General features: G+C 35.9%; 2 protein-coding genes across 3 annotated transcripts; one reads left to right on the top strand and one right to left on the bottom strand.

Moving 5' to 3' along the window:
* The first annotated feature begins 252 nt into the window (after nucleotides 1-252).
* LOC123517806 (elongin-B-like) lies at nucleotides 253-8,248 on the top strand. The gene is made up of 4 exons (XM_045278292.1): nucleotides 253-347; nucleotides 3,740-3,833; nucleotides 3,972-4,119; nucleotides 4,747-8,248. The coding sequence occupies exons 1-4, from the start codon at nucleotides 345-347 to the stop codon at nucleotides 4,853-4,855; spliced, it is 354 nt and encodes a 117-aa protein (XP_045134227.1). The 5' UTR covers nucleotides 253-344; the 3' UTR covers nucleotides 4,856-8,248.
* Nucleotides 8,249-8,743: 495 nt separating this feature from the next.
* LOC123517805 (zinc finger protein 701-like) lies at nucleotides 8,744-12,241 on the bottom strand. Of its 2 annotated transcripts, XM_045278289.1 has the most exons (3): nucleotides 12,030-12,241; nucleotides 11,679-11,818; nucleotides 8,744-11,328 (listed from the first exon to the last, which is right to left on the bottom strand). In XM_045278289.1, the coding sequence occupies exons 2-3, from the start codon at nucleotides 11,749-11,751 to the stop codon at nucleotides 10,343-10,345; spliced, it is 1,059 nt and encodes a 352-aa protein (XP_045134224.1). In that variant the 5' UTR covers nucleotides 11,752-11,818; nucleotides 12,030-12,241; the 3' UTR covers nucleotides 8,744-10,342. The 2 variants fall into 2 exon arrangements, with proteins under 2 accessions (XP_045134224.1, XP_045134226.1); XM_045278291.1 differs by lacking the exon at nucleotides 12,030-12,241 and having other exon boundaries at nucleotides 11,679-12,023.
* Between the last annotated feature and the right edge of the window lie 513 nt (nucleotides 12,242-12,754).

Below are 12,754 nucleotides of genomic sequence, written 5' to 3'. Positions count from 1 at the left end.
ATTAAAATATCGTAATGTAGCCTACTACTACATGAAAATTTCAAAATTTACAACAACGAAAATCACTATAACGTTTTAATTATTTATGATTTTCTTAAGTTTGCGTATTTCGAAAATGTATGTCAACGTCACCAAAATATTGCAATGACCAATACTATCATTGAACATGCCTTATAAAGTTTTTAAAAATGCATGATTTTATTTTAGAGATTCAAAATCAGTGAAAAAAATATATTTCGTACATACAATAAAAAATTATTACCCACTATCATGAGAACCAAGCCGCCAGTCCTTCGTTGTGTTGTTGTCCCTGTTTGGTTATTTACCTCCGTTTAGCGAGAGTCATGGTAGGTCTCTCCTATACATTGTTCTCGTTTTAAGGGTTCGTTTGCTTCATATCGATGACAGCACCAGTTTTGCAGCTGTAATGGGGACAAGGTAGCATGACCGTGGAAGTGGAGACGTGGGGCCTGTAGACAAGTGACGGGCCGGCGAGCCACCCCATAGCACTGACCGCTCACTGGCCCTGAGCAGAAGTGCGCGCACACACACGCGCGACATATAATTATCTCTGCCCTTGTGTATTTTTCTTGTATGTGTTTTCGGTAAACGTTAAAAGATTTAGAACAATATCAATAACCCTGTTGTCTTAGATAATTATTTTAGGACTAGATAATCTGCCAGTCATATTGTATAGTGACGTGTGTCCTCATGGTATTTTCATGTATACCTACTGGATGAAGGTTGCTTATTTATTTTTTTATGATTTTTCGTTAAACGGCTAGAGGCACTATCAACAAACTCGTTTATTTCAATAATTATTTCAGTAATAATAATAATAAAGAATTTGCCAGTCATCACTTCAAGCCCTGCTTCTCGTTCTTCATCACTTGATGACACCCAATGGAAGAAATAATTGTTGTTATATTTATGGAAAGTGGGATTTTTTTCCTAGTCAGTCAATGGTGTAATTTTGTTGTGGAAATAGCTTTGGTATTCTGGAAATGAATTGTGAATGTTTTTTGTGTCATTACTTCATTGGATTATCTTAAGACTGTCATTTTTAGTCTGTAAGAGTGTGCATCCATCACTAAAACCAGCATAACTCCCCAACGAAAGAAAGACAACCGGAAATGATGATGCAGGTGTATATGAAATCATGGCCACTCCAGGAATACAAGATATTAGTTTTATAAAAAGGAGACATCATTACTGCAATTAAAGAATCAGAACTAAACTCATCACCTGGCCTAGGAAACATACCAACAATTCTACTCAAATGCAAAGACAGCCTAGATCATTCTCCTTACCTCCTCTGGCGTCACCCTTTAGACACAGGTAAAATGCCAACACAAGCTAAAAAGGCCACAATAAACACAATCTTTAAAGGGGGATCTAAAGGATTATCAAAATATTATAGGCCAATTGAAAATGTTGAGATTATTTTCCGAAGCAGAATTTACCTCTACCTGGAAGACAGGAATCTACTGAACCCAGGCTAGCATGGATTCTGGAGAGGTCGATATTGCTTGTCACAGCTCCTTGAATACAATGACAAGCTCCTACACCACCTTGCAGAAGGCAACAATGTCGACACAGTCTTTTTAAGACTTCGCAAAGACTTTTGACAAGATGAACCACAGCATACTGTTAAAAAAGATGGACCTCAGAATAACAGGAAAAGTGAGCCAGTGGCTATTTGACTTCCTCACATAAAGAGTGCAAGCACTGACAGCAAATGATGCTACCTCCGAGGAGCACAATGTCATAAGTGGCATCCCCCCAAGGGTTCCTTATAATGGTTGGGGATATAGGCAGGGAAGTACATCACTCAGCAACAGCCTCCTTTGCTGATGACATTGATTTTTTTCAAGAGGATCTTTACAAAAATCCATGAGTGGGCCAAACAGACCAACATGTTCTTTGATGACAGCAAATTCCAACTGCTTAGGAATGGCACAAATCAAGAGACGCTCAAGAACACTTCCCTCCTATCCAGTGAGAGGCAATTCATAGCCACCAGCCAAAAAGTTAAATGTCTGGAAGTACACCTTGATGCTAACAACACCTTCAGACACCACCTCCAGGACACCATAAGGAAAGCCACAAGGATTGCAGGCTGGATTCTTAGAACATTTTACTCCTGGGAAGGAGAATACCTGATGACTCTGTGGAGGGCATTAGTCCAACCCATCTTGGACTATTGTTGCCAGTTATGGTCTCCTTACAAGGCAATGGACATTCAAGCCTTAGAGTCAGTCCAACAATTGTTCACCAGACAAATACAAAGGATGAGAGAGCTTTCATACTGGGAACAACTGGAGAGACTAGGCCTCTTATTCCCAGCAATGCCAAAGGAACAGGTACTCCATAATACTTACTTAGTACTTAGTTTACTTAGTTGGATCTCGAGGGTCTTCCTCACAGTTATGGTGGTCTGTCACTTCTGCCAGTCAGAAAGTCACTTTTCAGAAGAGCCATCAGGTCTGGCATAGAGTTAGAGTCTGGCTTGCAGTAAGTCGTGTAGCCCAGGATGGGAGGTTCATCTGGCAGTGTTCGCAGAAAGTGGTCCAAAATCCTTACGGGCAAAGTACGTAACCCTTCCAGCAGTAACAAAGTGAGGCATACATGAATGAAAGGACAGGAAGAAAACACCTCAGGAGAGTCCCACCAGCCTATGCACCAGCCAGACTTAGGTCCCTTCTCTCAGCTAACCTATGCTACAGTGGTCTGAGAATTTTTTACAACCTCTCAAAGACTATTAGACTTTACCAATTGTTCTGCAGAAGAATTTAAGTCCCATCTGGACAAGTACCTGTGGACTGCTTGAGATCAGCTGCTAGTACCAGGCTACAATTCACTCTGTAGAGCACCCATCAACTCGTTACTGGACTAAATGGCTTTACAGTTTAGGGACGCCAGGACTGCAAAGAGTGGTACAACTCCACAGCTCTGAACAGTTTCCTCTACACCACATCAAGCATCAAGCATGATAGTAGCAGGATAGTCAATGGGTCTTTTTGATTGTCTTGGTGTACTGCTCAGTAACAATTTTAGAGATATACATGTTCAAATTATTTTATATTGTTATTCAGATATTTTATTCTTTATCTCTTTTTTTTTTTTATTTATTTGCCATTTTTGTTTGTTTGTTTGTTTGTTTGTTTATTTATTTATTTATTTATTTTATTTATTATTTTTTTTTTTTTAAGAGTCTCTGGTTAAGAGTGACAGAAAAAGCCCATTCAAGCTGCTAGTCCCCAGAAAGTTCAGTCAAATGGGTTACTTAGAATTTGAAAAGTGTTTTGATATCTCTCTCTTGAAACAGTTCAGATCAGAGGTAGGAGGTATTACAGAAGATTGTAGGAAGTTCTGGAGCTTACCAATAGAAAAGGATGAAAGATTGTAAATACTTGCTAACTCTTGCAGTAGAGAAGTGGACACAATGAGTGAGAGGCACTAGAAGTCTTCTGCATATCCAAACCACAAAGACAAGAGTTAGATAGAGATGTGGCAGGAATTGTAATAGTACAGTAATAGTAATAATTGTAAAATATCCGAAGGAGACATTGAAGGAAACCTCACTCACTGAAGGCTCCCCCTACTGTGTTAATGCCATAGCTAACTCTTCCAAAACTGTCCACCTGTGACTAATTCTGTTTCTTTTGCCATGTTTTTTACATGAGCTAATGAGGACTGACAATTGTCAACATGAGCTACACACTGAACTTTTTTGCAGGATGTGTTTTTGATGGTTCGGAGAAAGAAGACTACAATCTTCACAGATGCAAAGGAAACAACAACAGTAAGAGAACTAAAAAAAATCATACAAGGTGAGTACTTTTGAATTTTTTGAGTCGCCTGTGTATATCAATGGTATTGGAATTTGAAATTTTTTATTGTCATTAAAAAGAAGGAAAATCTATTACATGTGACTTTTTTTTTTTTTCTTCTTCTTCTTTTTCTTTAAGGAATAATGAAAGTAGAACCAGAAAATCAGCAGCTCATGAATGAACGTGGAACAGAAATATTTGACGACGACAAACAATTGAGCGACTACAATTTATCAGCCCAGACAGCTCGAGCCCAGAGTCCTGCTACAGTTGCCTTGGTGTTCAGGTGAAGCAGTGTGTATTGGTGAAGCTTGTGCCTTGCCTTCACATTTTACTTGGCAGTCTTACTTTTAGTTATTTCTAGCAATAAACATTTCTTTTTAGATGACCATAAAGGACCTTGAACATTATACACAAATTCAATCGTTTCAGTTTTACTTTGTCTAAGAATTCCTTGAATAGTTTAGCTCTTGATCATCTAACACAGACCAGTACCAGCATTCTACATCATCATTTACTTCAGACACTTCTTCCTTTATATTATTTGCAATTTTTCACCTAATTTGGCTTCATTGATATAGGTTTACATTTTTTTTTTCTTAACCTCAGCATCTTACCTTTATGCTTTGATATAGAGTTGATTGCTCAATTAGTTTCTTTAGTATAATCTGTTACTTTAGATTCCACTTGTGTAGCCTAGTCAAATATATAAATAATCGTGTGGTGATAAGGCAAAATATGTTGAATAGATTGCTTCAACACTATTTTCTGCTGGAAATTAATCCCTCTAAGGCAGTTTCTATGCAGTTTTCATAATGTCATTTGCAGCATCCAATAGCTTTCCCTCACGATTATGAAATTAATGCTTATTTGGTGAGATATTGCAGTTTTTTATTTTTCTCTTTTGTCACAGGCAAGAAAATGGAGAATTTGAGAGTCTTGACATTACTCCTCTGTCCTCTCCTCCTGAGCTGCCAGAGGTCATGAAGCCTCAGGAAACCCAGGCCCATGAAGTGAACTGAGCCCTCTGCTCCTCTTCCTAATGCTTACCTTGCTGGCATACTACAAAGACAATTGCAGATGTGGATAGCACACATTAAATCTCCAAGTATATGTTTTCATTGAGATTATTGTTTCTGGTGTTGAGTTCATGGTATGTGTATCTTCTTTGCCTACCTCATAGTTACATTGACACCAGTGAAGGGAACATACACTATATAGCTATTAATGGCCTCAAATGTTATTATGAAATATGTCTAAATTTTGAAGTGTAATCATGACTGAAAGATAGGCAACCTTTGTTTTGTAGTAAGATGTAGAAGTGCTGATACCAAATATATGTTTTACGTCACGAATGCAATCATTTAGATTATTTATATAAGTACAATACTTGCAGTCAAAATTGTTGAGTATACCATTTTTGTAAAGCTTACCATCATACCTTTACAGAATGCAAGATGTACTTTTACCATATCAGTCTTTCCCAGTTGTTTTCATACTTTATATTCCTAATTTTCCTGTTATTCCTTAGCTTTTTTTTTTTTTTTTTTTTAAGCTATGCCATCTTTTGTTTTCCTTTATGATGTTTCAAAACCATCATATTTGTATCTTTGTAGTAAGTATTTATGAATTATCTAATAAAAGCTACTGGAGATGTATGCTAGACATTGCATAAATATCTGTGCATCTGATTGGAAGCATTATTATGGAGAAACAATAGGAATGGTGTTTGTGAGGATATATTTAGAATTAAGTAAATTTGGGGAATGTTTCAAATGTTAATCTCAGTAATAGGTCATTTGCATTGAATGAATGAATGTTTTTGTTCTAAAGTCTACAGATTTTTGAGGCTTTAAATAGTGAAGACCATTATATGGAAATGTTCTGATAGTTTTGGATGTGAGATTAAGATCAAAGATTGCTGCCTATGTAGACCAGAGTGACAAGATGAAATATTACAACTTACTTGAAACAATTGTTTTAATGTCAGAAATCTATCATCAAGTAACTAGGTCAGGGTAAGAATAGAAAACAGAAAAAAATGGTACCTTGGTTTTAAATCTTGTCATTATTTTGTTAAATGCTTTCAAAATAATTGGTTAAGCAACACTATAAATAGAGTTTGGCTCCTTGCTGACTAGTAGCTATGATAGTCCCTTGTTTGATCAGACTACTTTGTCATAGTTTTACAGCACATTTCTCTAGTATGTGATGTCATGTCTAGAAAGGAATCTTACTTGTGTGTCTGTGGTTATTTATTGTTAGGTGCATTTTACAAGTTTCTTTGTATACAAAGAAAATGTTGAATACCAGGATTAACTAGTTTTATGGATTACTATTGCCAGTGATATATTGTCTAATGGCTTCTTTCCAAATTAGCTAAAGTAATGGTAATAATAACAGTTTCAAGTTTGAGTTAGGTGTTCATTCCTTTCTTTCCTCCCTGCCTCCACCTATCAGACTTGATTTTGTTTGTCACACAGGCTGCCTGTGCTTTCCTCCTCTTTTTCAAGCTGAAATCCCTACTGCTCTCCTATTGCCTTGTTCTCAAAAATACTTCTCCCCTAAACATTTCCACTTTTTTCCCCCTCATCTCAACTCATTTTTACCCACTGTACTGTTTCAACTCTCAGTTTGCCCGTCTTCTCTTTTGCCCTGAATCTCTCTCTCTCTCTCTCTCTCTCTCTCTCTCTCTCTCTCTCTCTCTCTCTCTCTCTCTCTCTCTCTCTCTCTCTCTCTCACCCTGCATAAATGGTCTAAAGTTTCTGCATCATATAAGTTTTGCTGTGCTGTTCCTCATCTTTTGTTAAAGGAACCTCCTTCATTTCATGTAACCTAACATCAAAACTATTATATATTCAATCCTAGACTTGAACATGATATTGTGACTTCCTACCATTAGATTCATGTTGTCTTTTCACTCATCTTCAGAAAAGGCTACTTTTTCTCAATGTGGAGAATATTCCCTGAGTTCTCTGCAGTCTAAGCATCAATAGAAATGAGACTTTGCACTTACTATGCCTCATCTATTTGCTTCAGCTTCCCAGTGTATTTCTGTCTCAGTGCTTCCCCATTCTCCTTTGTCTATTCCATTAAGGTGGCAGTCACTTGGAATGTGGAAATCAGTGATAAGCTCCACTCCATCAGACCTTCAATGTTATTATAGTACAATTCAGTCTAACTGTAGGTGAGGAGCAGCTTTATTCAGGACACATGCACCTATCTTAGACTCACATGATTGTCAGCTTTCCCTCCCTACCCTGTTGCTGGTATTAATCAATCTCATTGCTATTTCTTGATTGTCCTGCAACTCTTGAGACTATTTCAACCCTCCCATTCACTCCAAATCTCTCGCAACTCCCCATATGTAGACAACTTTCTTGATGGCTCTTACACCTCCACATCAGATCCCATGATCCTTTATCCAGGCTTCAAATTTTTTATCAAATGTATTTCCACCCGTAACAGCCCTAGTGCCACATAGTCAGTTGCTGGCTTGGTGCTTCGAACCCCATACTGTTTAATTCAAATAATTATGTAGCTATGCTGTATTTTATTACTTTTCATTATTTATTTATGCCTGAATCATACAAGCCCACTTGTGTATAGTGCAAATTTTACCTGCATATTAGTTGTTTTTTCCACAAAGACTTATGCTCAACTAACCATGCCTTTAGAAAATTATACTAGGATTACTATGTAGCCAAAATTGGTTGGTTGAGTGTTGCTTTTTTTAAAAACTAGCTTTTAATCTTCCCATGATAGTTGTGTGGAATGAAACGTGATTATTAATGATGTATATTTATCTGGTACAAAATTAAAATACTTCAGTTTATTAAATGTCAAATAGTAAATAGAAAACAATCAAATGTTAATGTTTGGTCAGCCATTGCATCAATGACTGAGATTTTTTTCCAGCTTAAGTCTAAAAATTGAGATACTGAAGTATTTTACTCTATAAATTCCAGGATGACCAGAAATTAAATGAACTTTGAATCCAAGAGTATATATAAAAAGAAAAAAAAAACTAGCTTGCATACAATTGAATGACCCAGAAGTTTTGTACAGATCAAAAACAGAATTACTTCCAGGTACTCATCAGTCATCAAAACCTTGGAATAGACTGCCTTACCTTCGGGTCACACTTTGTGTTGTATTGTGTAGATCTGTTAACTCTGTTGTGATGGATGGTGTAGACTAGTATACATACTATAGAAATCTTTGTGAAATGTTACTGTGGTATATTTTTTCATGTATCCTTCAGTCCATTTGTTCTCAGACTATCACATCAGTTTCATTAGACAAGGGTGCACTTTCTAATTTAAAGAACATTAAACCTGTATAAAATATAATTTGCACTTTAATCCAACTTTGTAAATTTTGTTACGTTTATGAGTAAATGTTTGAAAACTTAACAAGTACATTCTTCCCACAGATCTCCTTGTTATTATTTTCTATGGAAAGACAAGTTATTTACATATGTGAATTGTTCTTTTAAGAGTTAAATACGTATTGGAAAATTAAAGGATCCACACAACTGAAATAAACTATGACTGAATGCCATAATAAAGAAGCTGTTGATTCTTAAAAATGTGTAGTAGTGGAAAAACCTAAACACTCCTATTAGACTTTTCACTGATTATATATATATATATATATATATATATATATATATATATATATATATATATATATATATATATATATATATATAGAGTGACATTTTCAATGATGTCTTGAATCACAATGTGATATAATTAGCAACAAGTTGAGATTCTTTGTTTGCACATGCTGAATGAAGCTATGTAGTAATTTATTTGTGCATGAAACAAGAAAATAGATCTTATATACAATTTCAAAGGTGTTTTAGATGGAATCCTGGTTCATGTGATAATATCATGGGGCAATGGTGAAGATTCTTGATGCTATTTATTCTGTTATTCAACAGGATGAGACAGTGACAACATTAGAGACAAAGTAAATACACTTAAACTTCTGCTATTGCACCTTTTGTTATCACGTTTCATTGCTATTGCACATACTTAAAAAAAGCTGCACGTGTGTTTATATTGCACAAGAAATTACTATCATGCGCCCCTCATTCAAACATTCCTTTGTTATGAAGTCGCGTGGTAGTTGAGTTTCTCTATATACCTCTATTGAGAAATAGTTCTTTGCATATTTCCCCAATCTACCCATCCACCTTAGCTCCTAATCATACACAATGAGGTACTGTATTTGACAGTACATAGGACACATCTTTTTCCAGTACTTTTACCTACCTTAACTGCATGCATCATTATTTTATTGCTGGTATTATTACCATTACTAATATTACCACTTTAAAATTAAAACAATCTAACCTGTGAGGCTGTGACACATCTTTAGAAATATCATCTAGTGGTGAGGAGTACCAGCAAGTTCATGATCATAACAAAACACATTAACACCCCACACCATTATGGCAGCAGAAAGGAAAAGGTCAAAGTATACAATCTCCTACAAGCTACAAGTGGTAGATTATGCCAAGGAGCATGGCAATAGAGCAGTAGCAAGGGCTTTAAGGCCACCACTTAAAAGAAAAAATCTTAAGTATCTGGGCAACAGTAAGACCAACTGAAGAGCGCTAGGAAAGATTAATGTTGTGTAATGTGCTGCTAGATACGCTAAAACATACTAAAAAACTTTTTTACCTATATTTGACCTGTTGAAATGGGTGTGAGTCTTATACACCCATGTGTACTTTATAACATTAAATACGCTAAACAAAAGCTCTAAAATATATTATTATGATTCTTGATCAAGTTTTTTTATACTGTACCATTTCTTCATTGTTATACTATTATATGGCATAAAACTAAGCAAAGAGGGACAGCTTGGAGGTCCTACTGTCAATTTGAATTATTACCACAGGTTCTTCACTTCAGTTATCGCAATTTTGGCTATCACACAGTGATAGATGCACCAATCAGGCGTGATAGCAAAGGGTTGAGTGTATATGTACAAGAACTTCCTTTTCAAGACATAATTTTGACTTAAGTGACTATGTCACATTCATGTAACTCAGCTTAGAGTAGTGGTTCCCAAACTTTTCTTGAGTAAGTACCACTTGGAGGTCCAGTATAGTCCTCATGTACCACCTCATTCCAGAAAAAGTCAATTCCAGCAAATGTCAATTTATTCACAAGTAGAATAAGCTAACAAAAAGAACACAACTCAATTTAATGTGAGGGATGCATCTGTTTCTTCTTCAGCTGATCAATACCAGATAATCTTGTTTAAGGAAACAGCATTTTTTTCTGAGAAATTAATTAATTCAATTTACTATATATTACATATGATCCTGAAAGTACTCAGGTACCATATGGAAGACCTTTGCATACCAGAAGTTGGGAACCACTGGCTTAGAGTCATGACCTGGGCAATCCTAAACAATAGTACCTGAGATGGAAGTGAAGTAATAAGTTCTGGATGTTGATAAATCATTTGACATACAAAAAATTAATCCACTAAGTTCCATAAACTTTTGCATCAGTTTGTCTTAAAATAGGACACTTCCGTATATGCAATTTCAACTGGTGTTTTTGGGGATATCCTGAATCGCACCACTGGCACTGATACGGCCGAATTCCAGTATGGATTCTCTCATGAACTATTAAGTGATCTTTTCTTCTGAAGGGTTTATCACAGTAACGGCACACATGTTCTCGAATGGGAACGTGAATTAAAAGGTGAACTTTGAGGTTCTTACTGGCATTAAATTTTTGTCCACAAATATGACAAACATGACCCTGATCTTTGTGCTGAGTTCTGTGTGCCAGTAGTTCTCTGTCACCCCAGAACTCCTTTGAACACACATCACACTTGAATGACATTTCATGTGTATGTTCACGGTTCCTGTGGTAATAAAACTGATACGCTCTCTCCTTTCCTTTAAATGTTTTTCCACAGAATTCACATGCAAAGATTTCTGGGTATTTTTTTCCTTTACTTGACTCTGGAAACCTGTTTTGTTCACTTGATATATTCATGCCCAGTAAATCTTGTTTTTCTAATATTCCTACAAATTTCTTTCTCAAACCTTTGTTGACAGACTTTGTATCACAATCCAGAGCTTGTCCTTCAATCCCACATCCATCCGTGTTTGTGTGCAGTGCAGTTGACTCATCCAACAACAGAGGATCCTTTTCTAACACATTCTTGCAGGAAGCATCATCTTCATCAGTAATACTTTTGACACCATCTTCACATTTCACACTGATGTCTACAAAGTCACTGAATTCTTTATTAATCACAGCTGGATCTTGTCTCATATACACTGGCTGGTGGTGCCGCTGAACTCTGCTGGTAATGCCATCCAAAGTTTCATCCTCAGAGTGCCAGATAACCCCATCAATGCTAATAATTGTCTCACAGCAAAGGAAAGAGAAGGAATGAACCGTTTCCTTCTCAAGCCTTTCTGATATATTGTTTACACAAACTTTGGCTGGATTACCTGAAAGTTTACAAAAAAAGGTTTCACATTACATATACTTTCTGCAATCTTCTTTTTTTTTTAAATCTGCTTTAATTTTTAAAACTTTTAACAAATGTCTGTACATGTACAATCTTTTTAAAATGTGCTAAAAAGATCTAAAAGATCAGATAAATAAATCATCAAAAGCTGGAGAAAAATATTAATATAACAGTACAAATTGATAATATATTTATATATAAATATATATATATATATATATATATATATTTTTTTTTTTTTTTTTTAAATAGGGAGCTAAGTGTTATAGTTACTTATTGAAACAGCAATAAAATCGTAAGATTTACCAAGAATTTGACCACTCCACATACCTCTAGCACAGTTGTGGCACGCCTCCAGCAAGTGTTTGAGGGCCTGTGCACCAAGAGTTACAAAGGACCCCATTGCAGCATTGGGATAGGGTTTCTGGAGTGAGGAACAGCACGACTGTACCAAACGGCGCCTCTGGAAGCTTTGCAAAGGATCCCCAACAAGGGACACATGTTAGAGAACAGAGAGAGCCATTGCACAGGCTATTCATTTTCCTGCTGACGTACATACCTACCAAACTGCACGGAATAAAGTCAGATACAGTAGTTTCTGGAAGAGGTTTGCATCTGTTGAAAACACAGCCGCAGTTACAGTGTATCTTTTCGGTATTGCCCAGTTAAAATAACACTTACCAAGGGAGGGGCGTATGTCATGTAATCCAAGCACAGTGAGCTTTGACATGGAAGCCTTGTTATAGCATCATCATGTGTGCGATGACAGCTGAGGCACAGTCACTGTCGTGTCATTCACTGGTTTCTCTGCAAGGTGCCCAGTGGCCAGTGCTCACTGCGCTGCATTCTACTCAAAAATCTTGAGTTTGCCAGTCTCTGATGCTACTGTGCTACGTCAGTTAAACATGATTAACATCTATAAAATTTTGCCCTATATTTTTTTTATTTGGAATTTGAAAATATGAAATATGGATAATCATGAGGCATTTCAAAAAGTAATGCTAAGTAGGTACTGATTCATGTTTATGGGTTGAATAGCTTTGAAATTGTCGATTTACTTAATGTATAACTACGTAAAACAATAACAAAACATGAGAGCTACAGACATTTATATGTTTATTTATTTGATTATTTTCATATTTATAATTATGTTTGACCCAGCAGTAATCTTGTAGCTTACTTTTTGAAATGCCTCATCAAAATAACTACACGTATTAATTATATATTATCTGAAAGATCCTTTATTACATTCTAGTAACTTTTTTATTCATTTATTCTAAAAAGAATAAAACAAAAACACAATGTAGAGATCAAAATTTGTGAAAAAAAACAGCAAAAGTACCGAAACAAGTCTAATCAAACTCCAGCTACATTTCACCTACGCATTTCATGGAAAATATATTGAT

This window comes from Portunus trituberculatus, chromosome 42 (assembly GCF_017591435.1).
Source record: "Portunus trituberculatus isolate SZX2019 chromosome 42, ASM1759143v1, whole genome shotgun sequence".
Classification (NCBI taxonomy): domain Eukaryota; kingdom Metazoa; phylum Arthropoda; class Malacostraca; order Decapoda; family Portunidae; genus Portunus; species Portunus trituberculatus.
This window is presented reverse-complemented; position numbering and strand designations above follow the sequence as displayed.

What these genes read in the sequence shown, in the direction of transcription:
- LOC123517806 (XM_045278292.1), top strand. An exon ending in ACTAAAAAAAATCATACAAG is followed by an intron (nt 3,834 to 3,971) that starts GTGAGTACTTTT and finishes TTTTTCTTTAAG; the next exon opens with GAATAATGAAAGTAGAACCA. An exon ending in ACAGTTGCCTTGGTGTTCAG is followed by an intron (nt 4,120 to 4,746) that starts GTGAAGCAGTGT and finishes CTTTTGTCACAG; the next exon opens with GCAAGAAAATGGAGAATTTG.
- LOC123517805 (XM_045278289.1), bottom strand. Translation starts at nt 11,751, where the DNA reads ATGGGGTCCTTTGTAACTCTTGGTGCACAGGCCCTCAAACACTTGCTG. An exon ending in GTGCCACAACTGTGCTAGAG is followed by an intron (nt 11,329 to 11,678) that starts GTATGTGGAGTG and finishes GTAAACTTTCAG; the next exon opens with GTAATCCAGCCAAAGTTTGT.